This window comes from Pelodiscus sinensis, chromosome 9 (assembly GCF_052426305.1).
Source record: "Pelodiscus sinensis isolate ZL-2025 chromosome 9, ASM5242630v1, whole genome shotgun sequence".
Lineage (NCBI taxonomy): Eukaryota > Metazoa > Chordata > Testudines > Trionychidae > Pelodiscus > Pelodiscus sinensis.
In genome coordinates this window covers 19,880,404-19,899,416 of record NC_143060.1, presented here as the reverse complement: position 1 = coordinate 19,899,416, position 19,013 = coordinate 19,880,404, and the positions used below count along the sequence as shown (strand labels likewise).

At 50.7% G+C, this 19,013-nt stretch overlaps 1 protein-coding gene across 3 annotated transcripts in view; it reads right to left on the bottom strand.

Annotated features, from left to right (window-relative positions):
- The window catches only part of RAVER2 (ribonucleoprotein, PTB binding 2), a 73,382-nt gene that overhangs the window by 27,453 nt on the left and 26,916 nt on the right, over positions 1–19,013 (bottom strand). For 2 of the 3 annotated variants that reach the window (XM_075936162.2, XM_075936164.2), the window contains exons 4-6: positions 16,363–16,554; positions 13,764–13,890; positions 9,677–9,762 (exon numbers count right to left, since the gene is read on the bottom strand). In XM_075936162.2, coding sequence (XP_075792277.2) covers positions 9,677–9,762; positions 13,764–13,890; positions 16,363–16,554 — 405 coding nt within the window. The remainder of the gene's footprint in view (positions 1–9,676; positions 9,763–13,763; positions 13,891–16,362; positions 16,555–19,013) is intronic. The other variant, XM_075936163.2, reaches the window with a different exon arrangement.

Here is a 19,013-nt window from a genome sequence, read left to right as displayed (position 1 = left end):
GATCAGCTCCACTATGGAGAGGAACCTGCTCTTGGGCAGGAGCGCCCTTGCCACCCTCGAATCGAGGAGGGCCCCCACGAATTCTATCTGTTGCGAGGGGATCAGGGACAACTTCTCGATATTTATCAGGAGTCCTAACCTTAGGAAAAGGGCTCTTGTGAGTGCCACGTGAGCTTCTACGTGCCCGTACGAGTGACCTCGGATCAGCCAATCGTCGAGGTACGGAAACACGTGCACCCCTTGTTTGCGGAGATATGCAGCAACCACTGCCATGCATTTCGTGAATACCCTCGGTGCCGTACATAAACCAAAAGGGAGCACCGTAAATTGAAAATGGTGTTGGCCCACCATAAACCTGAGGAACCTCCTGTGGCTGGGTCTGATTGCCACGTGGAAGTACGCATCCCTTAGGTCGAGAGTCGCGTACCAGTCTCCTAACTGTAGCACTGGGATGACCGATGCCAGGGTCACCATTCTGAATTTGTGTTTTACTACTGCCCTGTTTAGATCTCGGAGGTCCCCTCCCTTCGGTTTAGGGACAACAAAATAACGGGAGTAAAAACCCCTTCCTCGCAGCTGCAGAGGAACCTCCTCTATTGCTCCTTTTTCGAGGAGCGCAGACACCTCCTGGCACAGGATGTGTTCGTAAGGGGTGTCCCTTACTAAGGACGGAGAAGAGGGTTTTGAGGGCGGTGGGCCTAGGAATGGGATAGAATACCCTCCATTTACTATGTTGATAACCCAGGCATCCGATGTTATTATGGTCCATGCATGGGCAAAAAGGGATAGCCTGGACCCAAACAGGGGCCCAGGGTAGGAGATTGGTACGAGACTCTCAAGCAAGGCGTCAAAACTGAGGCTTGCCCTGATGGGAAGGACCGTGAGGACCTCCACACTGGGTATCAGTCCTGGGGCGACGACGTCAACCCCTAGCCCCCTGAGGGTGCGCGGCCGCCCCGGAACCTCCACCGGAGGTCCAGGGACAGCACCTCCAATAATCCCCACGGGGGACCTGGGGCTGCACCCTTCCCTGCTGCCTATAGGACAGCTGTCGCCGCTGCAGAGCCGGCGTGTGAATGCCCAAGGACTTCAGGGTGGACCTAGTGTCCTTCAGAGTACGGAGCCTAGAGTCGGTGTGCTCCGAGAACAGAGCTTTGCCCTCGAAAGGCAAGTCCTGAATAGTATGCTGCACGTCCGGGGGAATTCCCGAGATGTGGAGCCATGCCCCCTGACGCATAACGACACCAGTCGCCATCGTGCAGGCCGCTGAATCCACCGAGTCTAGGGCCGCCTGGAGAGCGGTTCGCGAAATGACTTTGCCCTCTGAGGTAACAGCCGCGAACTCCTGACGGTCCTCCACAGGGAGTCTGTCACGGAAGTTTTCGACGGCCTGCCAGGTGTTAAAGGCATACCTACTCAGCATCGCCTGCTGGTTTGCGATGCAGAGCTGTAACGCCCCCGTGGCGTAAACCTTACGGCCCAATAGGTCCAGCCTCTTAGGCTCCCTAGCCTTTGGAGAGGGCCCCGGCTGAGGGAGTCTTTCCTTTTGGGCCGTGGTCTGCACAACCAAGGACCCATGGGTGGGTTGTGAGTACAGGTGATCATGCCCCGAGTTTGGGACGTAGTAACGCCTCTCGACCCCTTTTAAGGTAGGGGTCAAGGTTGCCGGCATTTGCCACAGGGCGTTGGTAATCTTTGATAGCGTTTTGTTGAGCGGTAAGGCTAATCGCTCAGGCGCGTCGTCCGTGAGGATGTCCACCATTGGATCTGTGTCCTCAATAACAGGTTCCACCGGCACGGCCAAATTGGCAGCCATGTGGCAGAGGAGGTCTTGCTGTGTGCGGGCATCCATTGAGGGCAGACCCAGTGCAGGGTCTGCTAGTGCCTCGTCCGGGGATGACGACGACGATGACTCCTGAAGTGGCACAGGAACAGTTGTCGCCAGCTGCAGGGCCGTCTGCGTAGCTTGTGCTCCCGATGGGTCCACCTGCGGTGCCGACGGTTGCGGTGCCGCTGGATCAGGTTGGGGTGCCCAAAGAGGGGAGGGAGGGGCTCGAGACAGGTATGCAGACGGACGGGAACGGTGCCCTGATGTCCCTGACCCCAAAGAAGGAGGCAGCTGACCTTGCCTCTGGTGGTAGGCCCAGGGGGTCCAGAAAGGCCACTGTGGGTGTGGAGGCTACGTTTGTTGAGTGTGGTCCCTCCTATGCCTGGACCTTGATCTGTGTGTCAAGGATGCCTTCGAGGAGCCCAAACAGACGGAGGAAGCATCCGAGTCCGAGGAATAATCGGACTCCGGCCAGGGTGGAGCCGATGAAGAGAGCGGGGCAAACCTTGCCATTGACTCGGGCTTGCCCGCATGAGTACATCGTGGCCGCACTATCTGTGGGGCCGGGGGACCCATGGCTTGTGCCGGAAGGCCCACCGGCAGTTACGGCACCGGGGTGCCCAGGCCTGGTGCTGGCTGAGGCGCCAGCAGTTGCGGCACCGGGGTGCCTAGGCCCGGTGCCGGCTGAGTCGCCAGCAGTTGCGGCACCGGGGTGCCCAGGACCGGTGCCAGCTGAGTCGCCAGCAGTTGTGGCACCAGGGTACCCAGGCTCGGTGCCGGTTGAAACGGTGCCCAAGGTTGCGGCACCTGGGTGCTCAGGCCCGGTGCCAGTTGAGTTGTGTCCGGCGGTTGCGGCACTGGGGTACCCAGGCCCGGTGCCTGGCGAGACCACTGGGTCAATGCCGGTGCAGATGAAGGCACGGAGACAGACACCGGCCCCTTGGTGACCTCCACGGAGGAGAGAGATGTCTGAGTAGACGCTACATGGCTACTCAGATACGGCACCGGCACTGCCATGCGGGGAGCTGGCAAGGAGCTCAGCTGCATCTCAGGTTGCGCATGGATGGAAACTCCCTGGGAGTGATGGCTCGGCGATGATAAGGGAGCCAAGGTAGCGATCGGTACTGACCCCACATGGGATGGTCCCGACAGAAAAGTCACTGTAGCATGCCGACCTGGGCCATGCTGGGGCGAAGCCGCAGTCAGCCGAGCCTCCGACGATGGTGACCTCGACCCTTCCAAGTCCACCGAGGATGGCGGGGAGGTTGTGAGGCTAATAAGGTCCTGCGCCGCCTCGAACATATCCGGCGTGGATGGGCGGTGCGGAGGTAGGCGACCAGGACTACCTAGGCCTCCTCGGTGCCGACGGTGCGGAGGGGACGATAGGCACACCGGAGAGCCCACAATGCGGTGCCCCACCGACATTGTCTTCTTCGAAGGGGACCTTCCCTGGGATTTCTTCACTCTCTTAGTTGGAGGAGAGTGCGATCGGTGCCGGGATGTCGATGCCAACGCGCGGTGCCTGTGAGGGGCGTCCCGCGTAGAAGCCGGTGTGCTGCGCACCGCAGGCTGATCCAGCGGCACCGGCTGAAGCGCTGTCTCCATGAGGAGAAGTTTCAGGCAGGAAACCCTTTCTTTTCTGGTACGGGGCTTAAAGGACTTACAGATTTTACAGGCAATAGCCAGATGAGCCTCACCCAAGCACCTAAGACAGTTGTCGTGAGGGTCGCCCCTGGACATAAACTACCCGCAGTCAGCACACGTCTTAAAGCCTTACGGCCCTGGCATTCCTTACCCCCAAGGGGGAAGGAACAAAGCAAATAACCTAACTATCTAAGGGTACGTCTACACTACAGCACTAATTCGAATTAACTTAGTTCGAATTAGTTAATTCGAACTAAGCTAATTCAAACTAACACATCTAGAACTAAAAACTAGTTCGAATTAGAGTTTTTCTAATTCGAACTAGTGCGTCCACACTGATTGGACGCAGGGGGGCATTTAAGGGCGGCTGAAACAGGTTCTGGCAGGGCATCAGGTCAGTAGTTGCTTTGTGTGGCTGCTGTCTGAGGCTTGTGCTTAAAGGGACCCCCCCGGACAGCCGGTTCTCAGCTTTTCCTGCTTGCTTGCCAACCTCACCGAGGGACAGCAAAGCGTTGGTCTCTGCGCCCGTCTGTGTCGGTGCTTCCCTTCGGGGACGCCGCCGCAGGTGGCAACATGGAGCCAGAGCTCGCCCTGCATCTTTTGGTGCACTTTCTGGACTTGCTGCTGCAAGCCTGCCAGCAATGGCTCGAGGCTGCCTGGCACCACCTGGTGCACGTCAGCCCCCTGCCTCTCCACCTGGCTGCCCTGGGGGCCGTGGAGGAGCTGCGGTGGTGTCCCGGCACCGGCATGCCCCGCCGCATCTGGCGTCTGGACACCAGCAGCGACTGGTGGGACCGCATCATCCTGGAGCGCTGGGAAGACCGACAGTGGACCCAGAACTTCAGGATGAGGAGGGACACCTTCCTGGAGCTCTGCGAGTGGCTCGCCCCTGCTCTGCGCAGAAGGGACACTCGCATGAGGCCCGCCATCCCCCTCCAGAAGCGGGTGGCCATCGCCCTCTGGAAGCTCTCCACGCCGGACAGCTACCGATCCGTCGGGAACCAGTTCGGCGTGGGGAGATCCACCGTCGGAGCGGTGCTCATGCAGGTATGGCACTCGTCGGCCACTGCACCGGGGAGGGGAGGGGGGCGGCAAGGAAGGGATGGGCCGCCCCAGGGACAAAGGGGGGGAGAGAGGAGGTGAAAGCGCACCGCACCAGAGGGGTCGGTCTGTCCCAGCCATACTACACGCCGCCAGGGGGGTTGCTTCCGGGAGTGGGGTGTGGGGCACTGCCAGGGCACGAATGCTCCCAGCCACCCGGGCGCCCCACTGATTGGCGCTTTGCTGTGTCTCTCTCCACAGGTGGTCAAGGCCATCAAACCGGGTGCTGCTCCGCAGGGTGGTCCGCCTCGCCGACCCGGACGCCGTCATCCGGGGATTCGGCGCCCTCGGCTTCCCCAACTGCAGGGGGGCCATCGACGGGACGCACATCCCCATCCGTGCCCCGGAACACCAGGCGTCCCGTTATGTGAACCGCAAGGGGTACTTCTCCATCCTCCTGCAGGCCATGTGTGACCACCGGGGACAGTTCACGGACATTAATGTGGGCTGGTCCGGCAAAGCACACGACGCCCGGGTGTACCGCAACTCCTCCATGTGCCAGCGGCTGCAGGACGGGACCTTCTTCCCCGACCGCCACATCAGGGTCAGGGACGTGGACATGCCCGTGTGCCTGGTGGGGGATGCCACCTACCCACTGCAGCCGTGGCTGATGAAGCCCTACACGGGGCACCTCAATCCCTCCCGCCAGGCCTTCAATGCCAGGCTGACCAGGGCCTGCATCGTGGTGGAGGGGGCCTTCGGGCAACTGAAAGCCCGCTTTCGATGCCTCCTCACCCGTCTGGACCTGGCCGAGCACAATATCCCTCCCGTGGTGGCAGCATGTTGTGTGCTCCACAATTTATGTGAGAGAAAGGGGGAGGCTTTCCTGCCAGCCTGGATGGCTGAGGCTGAGCGCATGGCTGGCCACTACGGTCAGCCCTGCACCGCCGCCGTCCGGGAAGCCCAGCGGGGGGCCGTCCGGATCCGGGAAGCCCTGCGGGAGAGCTTCCTGGTGGAGGAGGAGGACTGACCTCTTCCTTGCATGCTGGGGCCTTCTTCCACTCTACCTCCCTTCCCCTTTCCCCTCCCTACCTACTGTCAAATAAAGACACCTGTTTTTCAAACAAAAACATCTTTTTATTTTACATAACTGGGGTGGGGGGAGGGAGGAAGAAGGGTGGGAGAAGGGAGGGGGAAACCTAGGACGAGGGAGCAGGAAGGGGAGGGAAGGGAGGAAGGGAAAGGAAAGCTCAGGGGTGGGGGTCCGGCTGCCTCTCCAGTCTCGCAACACCGCGGGTCCGGGGGCGTTGGTGGGGAATGGTTGTGGAGGGTGGGGCAGGAGGGACGGGGGGTGTGGAGGAAGCGGGAGCAGGAGGGGGAGCCAGAGCAGGAGGAATTGGGAAGCGGTTGAGCAGGTTCTGGAGGTGGCCTCGCAGGGCACGGCCCTGCTCCTCCAGGGCCTCCAAACTCCTCCAGCGCAGCCTCAGGTCCTCCTGGACCCAGTGGTCCTGGATACGGATCTGTTGCTCCAGGAACCGGAGGTGCCACCTCTGGTACTCCTCTTGGTTCCTGGCTCTCCTGATGGCCCAGGCGCGGGCGGCTGCTGCAGGCCCAGGTGCTGCGGCTGTGGTGAAACAAGAACAGCGGTCAATTACCCCAGGGGCCCAGGTATGTGAAACCCAGCTCCCCTCTGCAAGGCCAGGGCCCCTGCAGGATCCCCAGCTGCTGCTCTGTGGTGGGCAAGGCCCAGGCGCACGGTCCCGGGGCTCCCTCTCGCCCCAGCCCTCCGTACACATAAGGGGAGCACGATGGTACTCACAGGTGGACGCCTCCCCGGCCTCGGACGACACAGGTGAGCGGTTCTGTGGGGTGCCTCGGGGGTCCCAGGTCCTGGGCAGGCTGCCGGCAGGCTCCTGGCTCTCGGAGCCCTCCTCCTCCGTCTCCTGGAGCGGTCCCTCTGCCCCGGGGTCTATCACGTCCCGGGGGGCAGGGACGGCATGAGCCCCCAGGAGGCGGTCCAGAGCCTGGAAGTGGGGGCAGGCCTCCGGGTCGGCCCCTGGCAGGCAGGCCTGGGAGTAGGACTGCTGCAGGTCCTTGATTTTGCAGCGCACCTGCTCCCGGCTGCGCTGGTGGCCCCTGGCAGCCAGGCTGGCAGCCATGCGGCCGTAGACTGCCGCGTTCCTGTGGCTAGTGTGGAGATCGTGGACATTGGAGGCTTCCCCTCAAACCTCGATGAGGTCCACGATCTCCGCACTAGACCACGCGGACGCCCGCCTCTTGCGGCCCTGGGCAGGGTCCTGGGAGCCGCCAGGCTGGTCCCGGGAAGAGGGGGAGGGCTGGGTGTCATCGGGTGGCTGGCTCATGGGTGTTAGCTGCTGGGTGTGCTGGCACGGGTGCTGGCAGCCTTGCAACTGGCACAAACTGTGTAGCCAGCCCGTGGCCCTTTAAGGGCTCCGGGGCCGGGAGGGGGGCAGTAGAGTTTGCCTGGTGTTGGCCAGAGTGGCCACCAGGGCAAGCTGGGAAGGGCTAGCCTCCCACTAGTTCGAATTAAGGGTCTACACACCCCTTAATTCGAACTAGTAAGTTCGAACTAGGCTTAATCCTCGTGGAATGAGGTTTACCTAGTTCGAACTAAGCGCTCCGTTAGTTCGATTTAAATTCGAACTAATGGAGCGCTAGTGTAGCGCCTACGAAAGTTAGTTCGAACTAACGGATGTTAGTTCGAACTAACTTTGTAGTGTAGACATACCCTAACTATGAGAACTATTTACAACGAATGTGAAAAACGGGAACCATTAACTAACTAAGTAGGCTGGGAGATATGGAGACGCTCCAATGACCGTCGCTGCGGTAAGAAGGAACTGAGGTGGGGCAGCGCCGGCAGGGGTACTTATGCCCCGCCATGGCGGCGCCACTCCAGAGAGCGCCCTGCCGGCGCTACAGGTACCGCTAGGGAAAACACTCCGGAAGACGCGGTGCATGCAGTGCACACACCTACTTCGAATGGACATGAGCAACCACTCGAAGAAGAACAAAGTGCTTTTGTAGGTGTGCTCTGTCTTATATGGCCTTTTTTTGTGATGTTAAGGCCATGGGCTCCAATATTGCCATTGCAGTAGATAAGGCATAGGTGGTGGTATCCACGAGTATGGAGCCCAGGGGCCAGGGTGGCAAAATCAGCATGGGACGAATGTCCTGATGTTTTTGTGCATGGTGACAGCTGTGGTGAGAAAACCTGTGGCTCCTCCTCATCATCATCACTTGATAACGAAGTAGGTGATCACATGTATTTTGATGGTGTCGAGTAAAATAGTTTGTCAGTGCTTAAAAATGGAGAGTTAAAAGTTGAGACCGCAAGGTCTCTCTGATGCCAGTAGCTAATGGTAGGAGTGAAAGGCATTGAGGCTAATGATTTTGCAAGTGGCACTGGCACTTGTGGTATTCTACGTGCAGAGCACACAGTGTGAGAACTTGCTGTGGTCAGCAAAGGCAGGAGGGTGCCAATAGGCTGCTCTGTCAGTTGTTGTGGTAATGTAGTAACCACTCTCGGTGCCATGATCTCAAGAACTGTGCTTTTTGGTGCCGTACTCGGTGCCAAGTTCTGTGAGGCAGGTAGCCTCTGTACAGGCACCATGTGAGGCACGTTGGTGGGGAGCTCGGTCAGCATCAGAGGTGCCCAGCTTATTGTATGTGCTGAGGTGTGATTTACAGCTTTAGTCACCTGCCACTTCGTCAAATGCCATTTAGGTGAGTGCAAATGTTGTGGCAGAGAGGTGGCACAGTTCTTCAGTGATTTCTTTGGTTTGTCCCTCTTATCATTGGCAGTCTGCTGAGAGCCCGATCTGAGGAAGGGTGTTTGCCCTTCTCAATCATGAGCATTTTTAAATGGAGGTCTCTGTCTTTCCGCATTCGTGCCTTAAGTTTAGCACAGTGTGGGCAGTCCCTTTGAACGTGGGAGTGCCTAAGGCACCTGATGCATTTTAGGTGGCAGTCTGAGGGTGGCATTGCGTTGTTGCAGTCTATGCAGCATTTGGACCCTGGTGAGCCCACTGTTCCGGGTGATCTTAAACAGCGGGAGAACCAATTTGGGGTCAACAGTGATTTTTGTTTTGTTTTGTTTTTTGAAGAACTTGATGAACAACCAGGGAGAAGAATTTGCAGTTAATCTATCTATCTACAGAGAACTACTGAGGAACGAAGAGCACTGCAATGATCCATCTTGAGCTGGGGACAATGAAGGGAGGGTGGCTGTGCATGCACAGCAGTGCTGGATGGTACTGCGTAGCACCGTGCATGCGTGGCCCCAATAAACTGCTAGGAAGAATCCGCTCTACAGTGCTGGGATGCACCAACACATGCCGTGGAGTACCCTCAGGGACGTCTCTCAAAGAAAAACTTCTGTATTCCAGAATCTCTCTTTTTACTTTTTTTTTATTTTTTACTCTTTGTTGGGCTTATAGTGGCTTGGAAGTTGTAGTAGCCTTATAATACACTCCAAGAACATTTTATTAATACACAGCCTTGGTTTATTTCTACCCATCAACTAACATCTTTAAATTATTGTTGTTATATTATTGCTATGATGTATATAGTAAACATTACAGACTTGACAAAGCCCTGGCTGGGTTGATTTAGTTGGGATTGGTCCTGCCTAGAGCAAGGGGCTGGACTTGATGACCTGCTGAGGTCTTTTCCAGCTCTATGGTTCTATGATACTATGACTTTACAATCCAAGATAACGATAACACACTTTCAGCCTCGAATCAGACTTATTTTCCAAAAAGTCTTTGTTCTTGAATGAGCTATTTAGAAAATGAATCAACAGTACATATTATTCAACCTGTTACTTGGAAACGGATGCTTTTTCTAGAAACATTAAGGTCTCTCTGACATGACAGAATCAGGTAACAGTGAATCAAAAATTCAGAAAAAATATAACGATAATTTGCATCTAGACACTAAGCACTCTTCAATGTTGATAGGTCAGATCTGACTATCTTATTTAAAAAGCCCTTTGAAATCATCTTATATAGTATATGTTAAACACAAAGTAATTTTAAGACCGTATTAGTTGTAAATTCTTGAGATCTATTTCACATTTTAATGCAAAATACTTCATAAATATACAATTTGATATAACTGATTTCACACTGATAAACATACCTGGGGAACTTTATTCAAATGCAAAAATCCTGGACTGACTATGGTATTTATGAGTGGAGGTAAACCAGCAGATACTCCAAAAACTGCTTGAGAAAACACAAGGCATTATGTTTGACAAAGTTATAGAACTTTTAAAAGTTAGGCAAAGAATTATATTTATCAGTTATATACACTTTATATAGTTGCCTTTTTCTAAATGTTTCTATAGGGTTTAACATTTAATTGATTGACAAAAAATCAGTACAGTGAACCCTTTTAATACACATCTGGCTGAAACTTATTATTCATAGAGACATTTATCTTGTAATTAATAATACACAGGAGAACATCTTTATTTGCCTGCAGCTCCACTGAAGTCAACAGGGTTCCTCAAAGGAACACAGGTCTTCTCACTCACTTTACACTGCCGGATTAAGGTCTTTAAGTGCATTGACAGACAGTCATTAAACATACAATTTTTGCATAGTCAACTGTAAATAGGCAATAACTTAACATGTCATCTACTGTCCCTTAGAAGTTAATGGCAAAATCCCTGTGTTTTCAGTGAGAACATGAGGACTTTGGGATGCAGGAGGTTTCTCAGGGCTGGGGGGCTCAAGGTAGAACAAGGGGGCCAGAGCTCAGGCTTATCTGGGTAACTCCCTGCTGGGGACAGTGAAGAGGAGCCCCTTTCTCTCAGCCATGGCAGCTCGCTGATGGAGCCAGTGGGGAGAGGCTCCTCCCCACCATTCCTGGCAACTTTGCAGCTTAGAAGAGATTTCTCTCCCCACTGCAGCCCTGATCCCCGGCATGGGACTTAATGGGAAGCTGCACATCTGCATGGCCATGCAGCTTAGAGGGAACTTAGGTCCTAGGAGCAGGAGAGTTGTGCTGGGGAGACCCACAGTATACAGTACTGTAGCCCACAGTGCAGCCCAGGAAAGCTGCTCTAACTTGAGTTATCTTTATACTGCAAAAACAGTGTGTTTTAATCCATGGTAATGAACACAATTTTGTTAACTTCACTTAAGAACAAGGTAGACATACCCATAGACAGACCCTGAAGGCTAAGTTAAATGAGGAGCCTCTCTGTCCCCCAAAGCAACCCAGGATGGTAAGGGTGTTAAAGTGGCTTAAAGCTACCTCATCTCTCCCAGCTGTCTTAGAAGCACTGTGTAGATTTTCATCCATAGATTTATAGAACAATCATTCATTTTCAGGGCTGGTGGGTCTAGGCTACAGTCTAAGACAGGGGTCCCCAACACAGTGCCCGCGAGCGCCATGGTGCCCACCGGGGCATTTCTGTGCGCCCACCTAGTGAACAGGGCCAGCCCAAGCCATTCTTGCGCCCTGGGTGTCCGGCAGATGCACAGCCCCCACCCCGGGCACACGGCACATGCACGGTGCCACCCCCAGGCACGCGGCACATGTGCAGCCCCGCACCCGGGCACTCGGCAGTCCCAAAAGATTGGGGACCACTGGTCTAAGTCAATACAACTTACATCACTCAGGTGTGTGAAAAAGACCCGTCTCCCAAGGTAACATCAGTTTTATGTTGTCAACATCAGTACTATGTCAGCAGGAGATGTGCTTCTGCTGCTCGCCAAAGTGGAGTAATGATGCTGACAAGAGAGTGCTCTCGCAGTGCAACTGCACCAATGTTACATTGTAGTAAAGACTTGCTCCCAGTCTTCCCTCACTGATCTCCTCAGATGGAGTGTTCCCTTATTCCTGACCTAACATTAATTCTTTGATACACGATACATTACTTTGGAAGAAAGACCTCATCTAATAGCATCTTTGTAAAATGTTATTTACATCTATGGTTGTGACTAAAGTTCTCTCTAAGATGTGCAATGGTACAGCCCCATAGATGCTTAATGAGCCCCACCCAATGGCTCAAGGCAGAGATGCAGGGAGAGGACATGGCTGGAAGAGGCTCACTGCTTTGTCCTCAGCAGGGAGCTGCTGCAGTAGCAGAGGGAGAAGTGCCCCTCCCCCAGCCAAGCAGCTCCACGCCCAGAGTCCTGAGTCCCTGGGTGGGGTCAAGCTGCCACACACCTTAGAGGGAACTTGAGTTGTAACCCTGTTTTAATGGGATTGACAGGACTGGCTTACACTTGCTGCAGCTCAGGACTGAAGCCCGAATCGAACCTCTTGGGCTTCAGCTTAAGACCCCTTGTCCAGGGCAGTGAGGCTCAGGCTTTAACCCCCTCATCCAGGGTGGAGGACTGGAGTTTCAGTCTTCCACCCTCTCCCACCCTGAGATTATGTCATCATTTCTGTTGTCAGAAGGGGGCTGTGGGGCGATGAAGTTTGAGAATCCTTGATGTATGGTAACATGTAAGTAAGAAATAATTTTAGAACAGTATGAACTGCAGAGGGACTTGAGTTTCAAATTCAGATCTGGAACCAAATCCTTAAAGTCTAAGGGTGTTTGGATCAGAGGTTTTGCTTTTGGCCAATTTCTAATATAAATATACATAGATTGGAGAGTTAGCATAAGGGTGCTTAAAAGGAACAATGATATTTAAATTCACTGTTTGCAAAGTTGTAGACACATTGATACCATATAAGATACCCAAAGCAGGTGAGGTAATATCTTTTGTTGGAGCAACTTCTGTTAGGGTATGTCTACACTTGCACCCTAGTTCGAACTAGGGATGCAAATGCAGGCATTTGAAATAGTCAATGAAGCGGGGATTTAAATATCCCACACTTCATTAGCATGAAGTCGCCAACGCGTTACTCTGAATGCCAGCTGTTTCGAAAATGAAAGTGCGCGCCGGGACGCATTAGTTCGAACCAAACCCCTTGTGTGACGGGGTGCACCCGTCCCTTTGTCCTCCCGCGGATGACCCCGAGACCCTAGGGGTCGGAAGGGAAGCTGGCGCCCCCCCCCCGGCGGTGTGGCGCATGCGCCAAGGGCCGCACGCCACGTTTAAACGCAAGGCGGGATCAGCTGGGGAGGGGCGGAATCAGCTGGGGAGGGGCGGAATCGGCTGGAGACGCCGGGGCGGCGGAATCAGCCAGAGACGCTGGGGCGGCGGAATCGGCCGGAAATGCCGGGGTGACAGGAAGGGCAGAAGTGGCTGGCGAGGCTGGGGAGAGGAGAGGACGGGGGAGGAGAGACCGCAGACCAGTGGGGAGCCGAGACGCCGGAGGAACAGGGCAGCGGCTGGAGTGAAGGACCGGGGAGCCCAGACTATAGGCCCCACGTAGAACCCACGTCCGGGGTTGCCGGTGATGACACCCCTTGGCGACGTTCACAACAACCCCCAGGAGGGGCCGTGAGTAACCCCGTGACGGGCGGCAAGACCTCCCCCGCCCAAACGACTGGTGACTATTGCCCAACTGTGGGGAGTTATACGGCTTGCAGCGTGGTAGGTTGGCCTCCCAGGAGCTCACTGGCGTGGGCCAATACCTAACCCCCTTCACTTTACAAGCCCAGAAAAAAGGTAGGGACCGGGGCCTCTGTGCAGTCAATGTGAGGACTCGCTCCCACATGAGCTCAGGGGAGTGGGGGGACAGGGGAGATACGTGACACCTTGGTTCAAACTAACGTTACTAGGAGTTTGCTAATGAAGTGCGGGATATTTAAATCCTGCTTCATTGACTATTTCGAATGCTTGCATTTGCATCCCTAGTTCAAACTAGGGTGCAAGTGTAGACATACCCTTACAGAAAGATATGTGCTTCTGAGTTATACCTCTGCAGAGGTATTAATTGCCCGTTTCATCAGGAATGCTATCTTGCAACACGTGGTAATTCCTAATGCTTCCCAATCTTTTCAATCATGCATTTAGCTGTGACACTGATTACTTTTTCCATGCCTGAAGATGAGCTCTGTGTAGCTTGAAAACTTGTCTCTTTGACCAACAGAATTTGGTCCAATAAAAGATATTACCTCACCTAGCTTGTCTCTCATGACAGTTTGTTGTCCATATGTTTTCTGTCAGTTGTATAAAGATGACTATTTAGAGGCAATTATAAAAATATGTATTTTAAAAGGTTGCTCCTGCTTATTTTAAGCTAACGATTGCTATACTAAGTGCACTAAGTACACTAAGAATTCTTTTCTTATGTATCTATTTTTTCAAAGGCTTACCATGTTTTCGAGTACGTCTATGCAATTGTGGCTGCAGTAACATTTGCAACATGGCTGGGTTATTTAAACTCTTCATGATCTGCACTGGGTTTGGTTCTGGAAGCAATCCTTTTCTATTGTTTCTCATCTGGAATTAATAGAAATACAGAAACATTAGACTCCGGATTAAATAAAAAACACATTCTATAGTCATGACTACCTTAAACAAATTTATTGGTGCAAACCCTTGATTTATAAAACAAATATGTTTAGAGCCATATTTGGATATTATTTCCATATGTTGCACACCAGAGTTCAAAGATCAGTGTTCCTGCTATTTCCATTCATCAAATATATGTAATTAACCCTTTCGTTGTAAAGCTCATTCGAAACATAGTCCAGCATTTCCTTTACATTGAAATTATCAAGGTTACTGCATTTTCCTCTTTAGTTTTCTAGATCAGAAACATAAGAAAAGTATAAATCTAATACGCATAACAGAATCTTAATAGTCTCATTACTTCTCACTCAACCTTTTAAACCATTCATTCAGAGACTGAAATAATAATGTAACGTTTGTAGCATCAAAAAGATTTCAAATGTACAGGCAGTCCCTGAGTCACGCGGATCCAACTTATGTCGGATCCGTAGTTACGAACGGGGCTTTTCTCGCCCCGGAGGATGCGGGCAGCGGGACCGCCCAGACGCGCCGCGGTCCCACCACCCGCGTCCTCTGGGGCGAGAAAAGCTGCTCCGTGTCTCCCTAGTCTGCTGGTGGGGGGCCCCCCCAGCAGACCAGAGAGACGCGGAGCAAAGCTGCGGAGGACCCGGGCGGTGGGACCGCGGCGCATCTCGGTCCCGCCGCCCGCGTCTCCATGGTCTGCTGGGGGAGGGGAGCGCAGCTAATGCGCCCCCTCCCAGCAGACCAGGCTTTTCTCGAGGACGCCTGTGATAGAGTAGCTGGGGCACTGCCGGTTGGTCCCGCAGCGCCGCTCCTCGGCGCCACTGGACCAACCCGGCAGCACCCCAGCTGCTGTGCCCCAGGCGTCCTGATCTGTAGTCAGCCACTGGTCAGTTTCAGCAGCGGCTGAATCTGGACGCCAGTTCCGACTTAAGTACAAATTTGACTTAAGTACAAACCTACAGTCCTTATCTTGTACGTAACCTGGGGACTGCCTGTATGTTCCTTTTATGGAAATATTTCAGCATGAAAGAGAAGCTCAAAAATGTGCCCTACAGCAACATGCACCCTCAAACTATCACCTTATTCCTCCCAGAACACAAAACATAGACATAAAATCTATTAGGAAGTTTTTTCCCCTGAAAAAAACATTTTTTCCACAACTCTAAAAAATAAAGAAGGAGATGTGGTCCACAGTTAAGATCAATAAAATATGTCACATTTAATAACACTAAACTCAGCTTCTCTTCTATATAGTTGAGATGAGTAACTCTATAGAAAAGTAGCTGAGTTTACTCTGATCTATCAAAAGTAATGAGAATGTTCTGCTACAATCTTCAAGCCAGCTTCATGTGCCACTTACTTTCACATCCAATTCTCTAGGAAATAATTTGATATGACATGTCGGGCATAAAAGCTTCATTCTATACCAAACATGAAATTAAGTCATTCCTACTATACTGAAATTTATTTTTACATGACATTTACTTCTCATAGTAAGCCAACTTATAGCTATTTAAAAGTATTCTTTCTTAGTTTAGTTTTGAACTGAAACAGTCTCTTATTCCGAACCCCTGCTGTTTATGTGCTTGTCTTAAGTAGAAAGAAAGTTGAGTTTGCTCATTAACTAATGTGAGTTGGCCAACTCAAATCTAAACTCAATCACTTTTCTAGTGAAGACACAAAATAACACTTTAAACAGACTGAGTTATAACTTCAGATCTTGTTTAGAGGAAGGTTAAAAAAATCATCTTTTCATTTGTAAACCAAGCATTTTGATATGTATCCACAACATTTTACAGAAACGTTAGACTCTGGATTGTCTGTTACTTGTCAGAGCAGAACTACAGTTTAAATATTAACATTTAATTTAGTTTGGAAAAAAGAAGATTAAGAGGGGACATGATAGCGGTTTTCAAATATCTAAAAGGGTGTCACAAGGAGGAAGGAGAAAATTTGTTCCTCTTGGTTTCTGAGGACAGGACAAGGAGTAATGGGCTTAAAGTGCAGCAAGGGAGGTTTAGATTGGACATTAGGAAAAAATGCCTAACTGTCAGGGTGGTCAAATATTGGAATAAATTGCCAAGGGAGGTGGTGGAATCTCCCTCTCTGGAGATATTTAAGAACAGGTTAGATAGACATCTGTCAGGGATGGTGTAGACAGAGCTTGGTCCTGCCTTGAGGGCAGGGGGCTGGACTCGATGACCTCTTGAGGTCCCTTCCAGTCCTATGATTCTATGATTTAATCAAGCCAAATGGCTTTCTCCTGTTCAAAAAGAATTTTCATTTGTCTGAGCAATAATTTGATTTAAATAGTAATTTGATTATAAAAGCACTTTTGGACTTCTCTTCCAATGGATTTTATAAATTCTTACATATGTACAATTTATAATGTAAACTTTTCAAGTATTTTCTCTTTGAAAATGGAAGGTCCCTTACCATCCGTTGAGCTGCAATAAGTGCAGCTAATGTGCTTCGCCCGGGTGCTCCAGGAGCACAGTACGATACCTGGACTTTATTTCCTCTGACAGTCATGCCATTTGTGACTTCTTGCACTTCCTCAGCCTGTTCTGCAGTCTCATACTCAATCACTGCTAAGCCACAAATATAATTGCCTTCGTCCTCAGCAAACTGAAATAGCATTTCATAATACACTGAACAAATTACAAACATTCAATAATTATTTTAAAGCATTTTCTCTCCCCTTGCATTGAGCATAAATTACCACTGCAAAATCTTTAACATTTCTAAGACAAAACTATCTTTTAATAGGTTAGAGGCACACATTCCTTTCTCATGCATGTTAAATAAAATCATATAATGTTTTGCAGATGACTATCATGCTTTGTCTTCTTGAGTATCCATTGTCTTAACAGATAATCTCATTGAAAAATCTCAGCTATGTAATATTTGTGACAGTTATTTTATAGAGTATAAAGATACAGAATTAAATTTTGAATGTAAAGTTTTAGCACATATGGCGAGGAGTCCTGTGGCACCTTATAGACTAACTGAAGTGTTGAAGCATAAGCTTTCATGGGCAAAGACCCACTTCGTCAGATGCATGTAGTGGAAATTTCCAGAGGCGGGTATAAATAAATTTCCAGAGGCAGGCCAGAATCAGGCTGGAGAGGACGAGGTGGCTGATCAGGTTAGGTCCTGTGATGGCGTTGTGGGCAGAGTTGGCACCGAGGCTTTCACAGGTCTTGGGAGGCAGGCCAGTCCTTGCCTACAGACAACCCACCAATCTGAAGCATATTCTCATCAGCAACTACACACCGCACCATAATAACTAACTCAGGAACCAATCCATGCAACAAACCTCGGTGCCAACTCTTCCGACATATATACACCAGCAACACCATCACAGGACCTAACCAGATCAGCCATACTGTCACTGGTTCATTCTCCTGAACATCTACTAACGTAATATATGCCATCATGTGTCAACAATGCCCCACTGCTATATACATTGGCCAAACTGGATAGTCCCTACGTAAAAGAATCAATGGACACAAATCAGATATTAGGAATGGCAACATACAAAAACCTGTAGGGGAACACTTCAGTCTCCCTGGACACACAATTGCAGATCTAAAGGTAGCCATCCTGCAGCAAAAAAACTCCAGGACCAGACTTCAAAGAGAAACTGCTGAGCTACAGTTCATCTTCAAGATTGACACAATCAACTCAGGATTAAACAAAGACTGTGAATGGCTCGCTAACTACAAAAGCAGCTTCTCCTCTCTTGGAATTCACAGCTCCAGATCAGCTACTAGAAGTGGGCCTCATCCTCCCTGATTGGATCCACCTCGTCATCTCCAGCCTGATTCTGGCCTGCATATTTATACCTGCCTCTGGAAATTTCCACTACATGCATCTGACGAAGTGGGTCTTTGCCCACGAAAGCTTATGCTCCAACACTTCAGTTAGTCTATAAGGTACCACAGGACTCCTCGCCGCTTTTGCAGATTCAGACTAACACGGCTACCCCTCTGATACTTTTAGCACATAGGTATTTTTACATTCACCTTTATTTTCCACAGTAAGAAAATTATAATGTTTTTTTATATTTGGTTTGAACGTACTTAAGAACTATGGATTGGTTGGTTTGCAAAGCCACTTGAAAAACAGAAATATGAAGAACATGTAACGATACAGATTACTGATATCTCATGCTTTTTTTGAGCAAGAGACAGAATGGAGGTTGTAGTTGAAGAGTGTTCAAGAAAAATGTACCTAATCAATCAATCTGCTTAAAATACCTATGTGGATTGGAAAAAGGCAGGGATTATTTGTTTGAAACCATTTCATCCTTAGTTCACAGTGTTTCTCATCAGAGTAAATGGATTTTTTTTAAAGAGAAAAGTTGAAATATGCACTACACTCTTAGGCAGAAGCATCCATTCCCAAAATGAATGGAATTAATGTGAGAAACACAAAGTGGGTGAAGTAATATATTTTATTAGACCGACTTCTGTTGGTGTAAGAGATAAGCTTTTGAGTCAAATAGCTCTTCTATTGGTCTGGGAAAGGTACTCCCGTATCACAGCAAAATGCAAAGTGGAACAAGTTGTTTAGCATAAATAATTATCACAAATTGTAAAGGACCATTCAAATTGTATAGTGGCCCATTAACATTAATGCAAGTCATAGGACAAAAAGAGTGGGTGACAGGTCGTTGTAATAAGCCATAAATCCACTGGCTAGAAGTTGGTCCATTAAAAGATATTACCTTGCCCACCTATTCTCTCTAATATCCTGGGACTGACATGTCAGAATTACATTTAATAGGGATGTTAGATACCATGTAATTGGGTAATCATGTAATTACATTAAATTTTAGTGAGCCTGGGCCCATCATGAACACAGGCTGCTTTGCGGTAGGCTCTCATGCTCCCCCTGCCTCTTTGGGAGGCAGCAAGGGAGGGGACAGGCAGCTCTGTGGAGCCAGCACATGTGGGGAGCCAGCTTTTGGCACCGGGAGCTAGCTTGAAAGATGGCTTCCCACGTGTACCAGCTCCCGCCAGCCTCTCTCACCTTCCACGCTGCTGCTCTTTCTATCAGAAGCAGCAGCGTGGACGGTGGAG